At 39.9% G+C, this 9,972-nt stretch overlaps 1 protein-coding gene across 1 annotated transcript in view; it reads left to right on the top strand.

Annotated features, from left to right (window-relative positions):
* Nucleotides 1-8,058: 8,058 nt before the first annotated feature.
* The window catches only part of LOC107717298 (tripartite motif-containing protein 16-like), a 49,071-nt gene continuing 47,157 nt past the window's right edge, over nt 8,059-9,972 (top strand). Inside the window, exons 1-2 of the mRNA XM_016524003.1 lie at nt 8,059-8,127; nt 8,227-8,442. Of these exons, the coding sequence (XP_016379489.1) occupies nt 8,059-8,127; nt 8,227-8,442 (285 nt within the window). The remainder of the gene's footprint in view (nt 8,128-8,226; nt 8,443-9,972) is intronic.

Here is a 9,972-nt window from a genome sequence, read left to right as displayed (position 1 = left end):
CTTTAAAAAAAAAAAAAAAAAAAAAGCTTCCAGTGTTCATGTAAGCCTGGGATTCTGAAGGTTATCTTTCCCTCATAACCGAACACACCTCTCTGGAGACATTTTTCTCGAGCGAGTCCCATGCAGCGCTGCCGAATGAAGCGCTCTTCGGGGCTCTAGACTCATTCTTTCCACTGATCGCGCTGGTGTTACAAACTTTCTTAGTTGGTGGCACCAGCACATGATTTGGTCCTACTTTTTTTTTTTGCTATGACATGAGATTAATTAATGCATGCTAATGAATAGTTTTTCCGTAATCATAGTTAATAGTTATGCTAACAAATGTGGGATTAACATTCAACCCGTTCTTTTTCATCAGTATTATTTGTGATTTGAATTTTGTGAATGGGAGTTACTCTTTTGCTATGTTATAAGCCGGGCTTAGTGTCATGTTTTACAAGAAAAGATAATTGTCTATTGTGCTTACATCTTTACACTTTTCACTTTTTAAGACTAAAACAAATGCTTGAAAGATGGATTCATTGTTATTATTAATGAAAAGCACAAAAACAATAAAACAGTACAATGATAAACTAGCATATATAAAAGTAATTTAAAAGTAAACAAGACGAGGCATGGCAAACACCACATGCTGTATTATATATTAATTAATAAATTACAGAAAGTTTAGCAAACACTGTGGAATCAAGCCTTTTCAAAATTAAAACAAAAAGAAAATTTAAACTAAATTGGCTGTCGGTGAAAGTGTTTGCATGTTTTTCCCAAGAAAACCAACATGTTCACCTTCTCTGGTTTAAGAAGTGGTCTTTTACTTTACTTTTACATTTCACTCGAAAACCAAATCCTCCACCATCGTTTTTGCATCATTTTTGCCACATGCACCTTTGCGCTCGTGCTGACACGGCAATACACCCGAAGCGCTCGTACTGAAAGCACCTCTCTCAGTCTCTTCATTATTTGGCACTGAATACTCCGTCATTCGTTTAAATATATTTTTTTAAACTTTGACCATGTTTAGCATGAGAATCCAACTCTTTAACAGTGTTAACGACACCAATCTGCGGCAGACGGAGACACTGAAGAGGGACTTCAGGAGCCTGATCGAGACGGTACGCAGCACATCGCCCACGACGAGGATCATTGTGTTAGGACCACTTCCCACGTATCGACGAGGACCGGTTCAGTAAACTTTTTGCTTTAAATCAGTGGTTATTGTCATGGTGTAAAGAACAGAAACGGCTCTTTTTTAATAATTGGAATCTTATCTGGGAGCGACCTAGGCTTTTTTGCGCTGATGGCCTGCACCCCAGCAGAGTCCGAGCGGAACTCCTGTCGGACAACATCTCCAGGACGCTACGCTCCATATGACTAGTAAACCAATTCTCAAATAACTGCCATGATGGCTTTTGTTCTACCCGCTTAAATGATAGAAGTACTTGTGCTGTCCAATCTATAAAGACTGTGTCTGTTACCCGAATAGTGAGGTCAAAATATAAATTTAATGCAGGATCTAGAAAAAATCTTATCGTGATTAAACCAGAAAAATGTAAAATAAATGAACAAAAAAAAATTTTAATGTTTAGGAGCCCAAACACTCCTGTCCGACAAGATCTCCAGGACGCTACCCTCCATATGACTAGTAAACCAATTCTCAAATAACTGCCATGATGGCTTTTGTTCTACTCGCTTAAATGATAGAAGTCCTTGCGCTGTCCAATCTATAAAGACTATGTTTGTTCCCCGAATAGTGAGGTCAAAATATAAATTTAATGTAGGATCTAGAAAAAATCTGATCGTGATTAAACCAGAAAATTGCAAAAACAATTTTTAAAGTTTGGGCTCCTAAACATTAGATCACTCGCACCCAAAGCAGTTATTGTAAATAAAATGATCATAGACAATAGATGTGATGTACTCTGCTTGACTGAAACCTGGCTAAAACCAAATTATTATATTGGTCTAAATGAGTGTACTTGTCAGACTCTGTTTCTGTCTTGAGTTGTGTTCTCCTCCCCCACGTGCTCCATGACCCAGTTTTCCCTCATGTTTGATTATGTTTATTGATTTCAGGTGTTCCTCATTGTGTCCCTCCTCTAGTCCTGTGTATTTGAAGTGTTTCCTGTTTTGATTTCTCTGTGCTGTCTTGAACGTCGATCCCGTGTCCTACGTGTGATTCCCTCTATGTCAATAAAGACTGATGATTATGATTCTCCTGCGTTCTCCTCATTCCTCGCTCCTTGCTCCTTGCTCCTCGCTCCTCACAGTAGGCACACCATGACAGAAGACAGCATCTAACGGAAAGTAAGAGGTGCCCCTTCTCCCTGTTTTTGGTGTTTTGAAAGTGTTTTTGTTTTCCGTGTTTTTCCCGTAGACATCTCCCCTTTGTCGAGTATGCCTGGGAGTTCTGCGGGTTCGCCGCGGCGACGGCATTGGATGACGCCACCATCAACTCTCTGTTCTGGCACAGGGCCAATTGTCATCGCTCCGTGGATCTCCCAGACACCACGGGACTACGCTGGAGGGAAGGGATTTTCCAGTGTCTGAGGAGCGTCCTGCCCCAAGCCAGAACCAGCCCGCCAGCCGTTGCCCAGTCAAGCCTGCCGGCCGCGGCTCTCTCTCCAGCCCGCCGGCCGCGTCGTTCTCCCTTAACCAAAGGAGGAGGATGAGGAGGAAAAGACTGTTCTCCGCCCTCATCCTAGCCCCAGAGCTCGCTCCAGTGTCGGCTCCAGGCCCAGAGCTCGCTCCAGTGTCGGCCCCAGCCCCAGAGCTCGCTCCAGTGTCGTCTCCAGCCCCAGAGTTCGCTCCTGTGTCGGCTCCAGCCCCAGAGCTCCCTCCAGTGTCAGTTCCAGTCCCCGAGTTTAGCCCAGAGAGGGTTACTGTCCCTGAGTTTAGCCCAGAGAGGGCTCCAGTCCCTGAGTTCAGCCCAGAGAGGGCTCCAATCCCCGAGTTTAGCCCAGAGAAGGTTCCAGTCCCCAGATTTAAGCCCAGAGAGGGTTCCAGTCCCAGAGTTTAGCCCAGAGAGGGTTCCAGTCCCTGAGTTTAGCCCAGAGAGGGATCCAGTCCCCGAGTCTAGCACCGGAAGGGCTCCTCTTCCCACATCCAGCCCAAGGAGGGCTCCAGTCCCCAAGTCAAGCCCAGGGAGGGCCACAGTTCCCGACTTAGGCCTACGGAGGGCCTCTAATTTTTTTTTTGGGGGGGGAGTAGGGATCCGTCCGTGGAGGCCAGGCCGAGTGCCGAGGCTGTCTGCTCCGCCATGGCTCCCCGAGCTCCCTGTTCCGCCATGGCCTCCTGAACTGTCTGCTCCGCCATGGCTCCCCGAACTATATATAATACACACACATATACACACACACATACACACACACACATAAAGAAAAACAAGTAGATAGAATAGAAAAAATAGAAAGCTGCTGTTTTTTTTTTTTATAAAAAAGATAATAAATAGATAAAGTAGAATTAAAATAGAATAGAAAGTGCTAGAGTTAGAGGGTCAAATAAAGATGGAACAGATTTATTTTTAGTCGTTTTACTTGATCTTAGTGCTGCGTTCGACACTATAGCTCATGACATACTCATAGATCGATTACAAAACTATACAGGTATTCAAGGGCAGGCTTTAAAATGGTTTCGATCCTACCTGTCCAATCGCTACCACTTAGTTTATTTAAACGGGGAATCATCTCAATTATCACCAGTAAAGTATGGAGTGCCACAAGGATCTGTCCTATGTCCTCTGCTATTTTCAATCTACATGTTGCCCCTTGGTAATATTATTAGAAAATACGGGATTAGTTTCCATTGTTATGCTGATGATACTCAACTATACATCTCAATTATTATCTAAGCTAACAGAGTGTGTTAAAAATGTAAAAAAAAAATTGGATGACCAATAATTTTCTCCTATTAAATTTGGATAAGACAGAGATATTACTTATTGGACAAAAAACAGTACACAGAATCTCTTGGATTACAATTTGAAACTAGACGGATGTACTGTTACTTCCTCTACAATATAAAATCTGGGTGTTATATTAGATAGCAACTTGTCTTTTGAAAATCATATTTCCCATGTTACAAAAACAGCATTCTTCCATCTTAGAAACATTGCCAAGCTACGAAACATGTTACCTGTTTCTGATGCAGAAAAGCTAGTTCATGCATTCATGACATCTAGACTGGACTATTGTAATGCACTGCTAGGTGGTTGTCCTGCATCTTCAATAAACAAGCTACAGGTAGTCCAAAATGCAGCGGCTAGAGTCCTTACCAGGTCAAGAAAATATGATCATATTACCCCAATTTTACAGTCTCTGCACTGGCTACCCATTAAGTTCGTTCCGTATCAGTTACAAAATAATATTACTTGCCTATAAGGCCCTTAATGGGTTAGCTCCTGCGTACCTAACTAGTCTTCTACCACGCTACAATCCATCACGCTCCCTAAGGTCGCAAAACATGTTACTTGTTTCTGATGCAGAAAAGCTAGTTCATGCATTCATGATCTCTAGACTGGACTATTGTAATGCACTGCTGCTAGGTGGTTGTTCTGCAGCTTCAATAAACAAGCTACAGGTAGTCCAAAATGCAGCGGCTATAGTCCTTACCAGGTCAAGAAAATATGATCATATTACCCCAATTTTACAGTCTCTGCACTGGCTACCTATTAAGTTCCGTATCAGTTACAAAATAGTGTTACTTAACTATAAGGCCCTTAATGGGTTAGCTTCTGCGTACCTAACTAGTCTTCTACCACGCTACAATCCCGAAGGTCGCAAAACTCTGGACTTTTGGTAGTACCTAGGATATGATGCCAACCCTGAAACAACATACAGAACTACCACATTTTGCTATAAGTTTGATTGCATCATATAATAATTGCTGTTAATAGTGTTCATTGTCTGTTTGATTACGTCTTTAATTGATTTTTCCGTACATTTCTGCCATACGTACATTAACTGACAGTCACCACTGATAAGCTAAATATATAGTAGAAACTTAATTTTCTTTAAAGTTGCTTTGTAACTATTTGTATTGTGAAAAGCGCTATACAAATAAACTTGAATTGAATTGAACTGAATAGATGATGTGGCTTCTTACAGAGAATAAGGCACGCAACATATTTCATAGTATTTTTAAGCTAAATATATAGTAGAAACTTAATTTTCTTTAAAGTTGCTTTGTAACTATTTGTATTGTGAAAAGCGCTATACAAATAAACTTGAATTGAATTGAACTGAATAGATGATGTGGCTTCTTACAGAGAATAAGGCACGCAACATATTTCATAGTATTTTAAGGCTATGTCGATTAGCATTGCATTATTATATACTTTATTATAAGGAAAAGTATAAAAATAATTATAATAAGAACTCAGATAAACCATATATTGTCATAGTTGTGTGTTTATTAGTCACGTTGAATCAATGACAGCAGTTAATTCTTCTGTTTATTTAGCTGCAGCAATAGGGATTTCCTGGGTTTCTTCCGCGGGGTGTATTTGGAGTTTCTGTGCGAGAGCGCCCTCTGGCCTTCGAAAGGAGGTTTACTACTGATCAAAGAACCGTGCTTCACTGATTATGATGCAGCGGTGCCCTGGGCAAAGACTGATTAAAGGCCCCCCTCAGTTGAAAGCCAGTTTTCATCAGAAATAAATCATCATAACAATGTCTTGATGTGTGGTTGTGACTCCAGGTCGTTAAAATTATTAGAGAAATAAAGCACTCGCGAACCGGTAATGTGGCCATGACGCTGGAGCCTATTAATTGAACGGTCTTTCTTCATTCTCAAACAAATTAAGACGTTTGGTTTTTATTGACTGAACACAAACGCTTATTGCGATAAAAAACTCTGTAACGGTTTCCACTGATTACGAAATATTTTTGTTTGCTGGGGTCGTACTATTATATACCTTTCTTTATAATACCTTTATAATATAATGGTACCTTTCCATTCTTCAGTGATCGTACAGCAGCTCGCACCTCATCTGTCGATGGTTCTAGTATCTTTTGATAAACATAATTTTTCTAGTTAAAAATTGCTTCAATTCTACTTTCTAACATTATTCAAACTACATGTTTGTATCACGTTTGCTCCCATTCAAATTAATTAATTCAGGTAAACATGACAAATGATTTGAAATAAATCATCATAACAATGTCTTGATGTGTGGTTGTGACTCCAGGTCGTTAAAATTATTAGAGAAATAAAGCACTCGCGAACCGGTAATGTGGCCATGACGCTGGAGCCTATTAATTGAACGGTCTTTCTTCATTCTCAAACAAATTAAGACGTTTGGTTTTTATTGACTGAACACAAACGCTTATTGCGATAAAAAACTCTGTAACGGTTTCCACTGATTACGAAATATTTTTGTTTGCTGCGGTCGTACTATTATATACCTTTCTTTATAATACCTTTATAATATAATGGTACCTTTCCATTCTTCAGTGATCGTACAGCAGCTCGCACCTCATCTGTCGATGGTTCTAGTATCTTTTGATAAACATAATTTTTCTAGTTAAAAATTGCTTCAATTCTACTTTCTAACATTATTCAAACTACATGTTTGTATCACGTTTGCTCCCATTCAAATTAATTAATTGTATTGTAATTTAAAGATGTTCTCAATTCATCTGAAGTCGGTCATTACTCATCTGGCAGACGTGTCCAAACCACTGCAGATGTCGCATCTGAATAGCCTCTTCAATTGCAAGCTGGTCGCCGCACTCTTTTTTGGATACACTCATTCCAGAGTCGGTCGCACCAGGAGATGCCGAGGTCTTGTAGAAGCATTGAATTCGGAAGACCTCAAGCTTCTTGGTCCAGGTTTCTGATCCATATAAAACAATAGGTATTATCAAGATTCAGAAGAGTCATATCATAGTTGCAGTAGTGATGTTGGCCTTCTTTCACAAACAATGAGGCAAAAGACGCTGTTGTCTGGCCAATTCGGCTATGAAATTCGGTGGTCGAGGTGATCATCTTCTCTTGGATCAGCGATTCCTTGTAGAACTAGTAGCTAGCTGCTGAAAATGCTCCCGCCACCACTGCAGGCCGCGTGGCACATTCCACGATGGCTGTGGTGATTTTTGTTTCTTCTTCATCAATGTCATCTAAGCTCGCGAGAACCGCAAACTTGTTGGTAAGGGCCAGTCGGAATTGGTCCCTGATCACAGAGTTGTTCAGTCCAGCTTCACCGGTGACATCACTTTCTTCCTGGCCCGCTGTAGTCGAAGCTGCAATTTGCCTCAGACAAGATAATGGTCAGAACATATCCTTGAGCTACGATCGAAATCGGTGGTTGATTAGGAAGTAATCCAAGACAGCCAAATATTCGTCAATATCTTTTTGGTTGTTGGGTCTTGAACGGTTTGAGCTCCACTTCTTATTAGTCGTAGTTCGGACAGGGTGGCAATCAAGATCTTGGTTGCTGACAGTTCCTTGAAGATAACTTCTAATCTTCCTCACCATGCACTGCATTTCACTGTCACACTGTGTGAGTGTGCGTACAGGTTTATATGATTTATGAGGACAAATGTGCATAATCACATGGGTATTACAACATGAACATGGTTTATAAGGTTTACACTTCCCGTGTCCTTGTAAACCAAATGGCTTAAAAACATAGTAAACTATGTTTTTTTTCCCCTTTGAAAATCTAAAAATGGCTGTAGTTTTGTGTGAGGGTTAGGGTAAGGGGATAGCAAATATAGTTTGTACAGTATAAAATCCATTACGCCTATGGAAATTCCCCATAATCCACATATGCAAGAATGTGTTTGTGTTGTGTGTGTGTGTGTGTGAGAGAGAGAGTGTGTGTGTGTGTGTGTGTGAGAGAGAGAGAGAGAGAGAGAGAGACTCTACATGAGCAGGAACAAGGAACTTTCTTTACAGTCTTACAGACCTGTTTTACATATTTCACTCAAACAGAACCAGGAAACTATTTCAACTCATCAGTTCAGGGGAAAATAAACTATTTCAACTCATCAGTTCAGGGGAAAAGAAACTAAAGTGTTGTTGAGCTGTTGTGTGTCTGTGTCTCTGTATTCATGCAGTAAAATGGCAGAAGCCAGAGTTTCTCAGGATGAGTTCTTGTGTCCAGTGTGTCAGGATCTCCTGAAGGATCCAGTGGCCATTCCCTGTGGACACAGTTAGTGTGACGTCTGTACTGGAAGAAAATACAAAGCCGTCAAGTCCTGTCTGGTGTGTCTGAACTCTTACTGTCAGAATCACATCGAGCAACATGAGAGTTGGTTTAAAGGAAAGAGACACAATTTGACTGATGCCACTGGACGATGGCAGGAGATGATCTGCCAGAAACATGAGAAGATCCTCGAGGTTTTCTGTCGCACTGACCAGAAATGTATATGTGTGCTGTGTACAATTAATGAACATAAAAACCATGACATTGTTTCAGCTGCAGACCAGAGGACAGAGAAACAGGTATTTAAAACTAGAGATTAAGTTAATACTCAGTGCAGTGATTTCAATAGTCTGTTTATTTTTTGTGTAAAGCCATAGCTTAATTACACAGAACACAGAAACACTGTCAGTGTGAAGCTCTGTCTGTGTCAGTTTCACGTTTACGATACATACGCTTGCAGTGTGAAACAGGCCTTAATCTTCATGTTTATTCATGTATGATGATTGTAAATGATTATCACTTCTGGACTTTGAACCTACACACTCTAAAAACGGCTGGGTTAAAAACAACCCAATTTGGGTTATTTTGGCAACCCAGCGCTGGGTCAAAAAGGGACGAACCCAGCGCTGAGTTGTTTTAACCCAACAAGTTGGGTTATTATGTTTGACCCAGCATGCTGGGTTGCTTTTTTATGGTTTATGACTTTTTTTGGGTCAATTTTATATATTGTATAAAAATATTATACAAAAACACTATTATACAATAGTTCTACAATTAGTTAATAGTTAAGTACTTTACAAACTATTCTGGCATGACCGTAAATAAACCACAACATTAACACTGATATTATAAGATTTATCAGAAACATATGTGTGAAAGAATGTGAACATGTGTATGAATGAGTGTAAACTCCATTTCTACTAAACAACAACACAGAACAAGCATTTAACATTTTGTTTTTACAAATTATACACTTAAAGTTTGTTTCATAGTCCATGAATACAGATCAGGCATCGCTGCCAATTTTCATGATCTCTTTAGCATAATTGATGTAGTCATGAAGAAGCCCCATCAGCACAGCAAAGGCATGTGACATCTTTTACATCATCCAGGGCAGCCTCCTCCTTTAAAACCACTGTTGCATCAGTTTGGGGGAAAGGACATTCTCCTCTTTGACCAGCATTCATCCCAGTCACCACCTGTTCTTCATCAGTGGCCTAAAAAGAGAAAATAATTTGAAAAAAGAAAACATTTAATTAAAATCTATCCATTTTCAGATAGAGGTGCATCCACATCAGTAAGGATAGGTAAATAGTCTGTTTTATAATTTCAACCACTTTGTGTGGTTGTTTAATGTCTCTGTAATGGCAGCACTAGTGTGAGGGCATGTAATATTGTTTAAATAAATATATTGCTTTCAGAAAGCTACTTCTTTACTGAAACATTAAAACAGACATGACATTCACATACCTCACAAATTTTCATGTACGTGGAGGGCTGCTCTTTAAAGGGTTAGTTCACCAAAAAATGAAAATTGTCATAATTTATTCACCCCTGTGTTGTTCCAAACCCATACAAACTCTGCTAATTTTTGGAACACAAATAAATATATTTAATATTCTCTTAATTTTTGTCCTCTATTGCAAGTCTGGGAGACCAGTATTTTCTTCTGAACAGACATGTTCGCTATGATATAATTTAAGATTTATTCATATATAAATATTGGCATGGATTACTTCTACAATAACTCTGTATTTTTGAAGCTTTAAAATAATGATTATCTAGACCAGGGCTGTCCAAACTCGGTCCTGGAGGGCCGGTGTCCTGCA

The sequence above is a fragment of the Sinocyclocheilus rhinocerous genome, unplaced genomic scaffold, assembly GCF_001515625.1.
Source record: "Sinocyclocheilus rhinocerous isolate Xijiao unplaced genomic scaffold, SAMN03320098_v1.1 scaffold149, whole genome shotgun sequence".
Classification (NCBI taxonomy): Eukaryota; Metazoa; Chordata; class Actinopteri; order Cypriniformes; family Cyprinidae; genus Sinocyclocheilus; species Sinocyclocheilus rhinocerous.
Note: the sequence above shows the minus strand (reverse complement) of the source record. Positions and strands in the feature narration are given on the sequence as shown.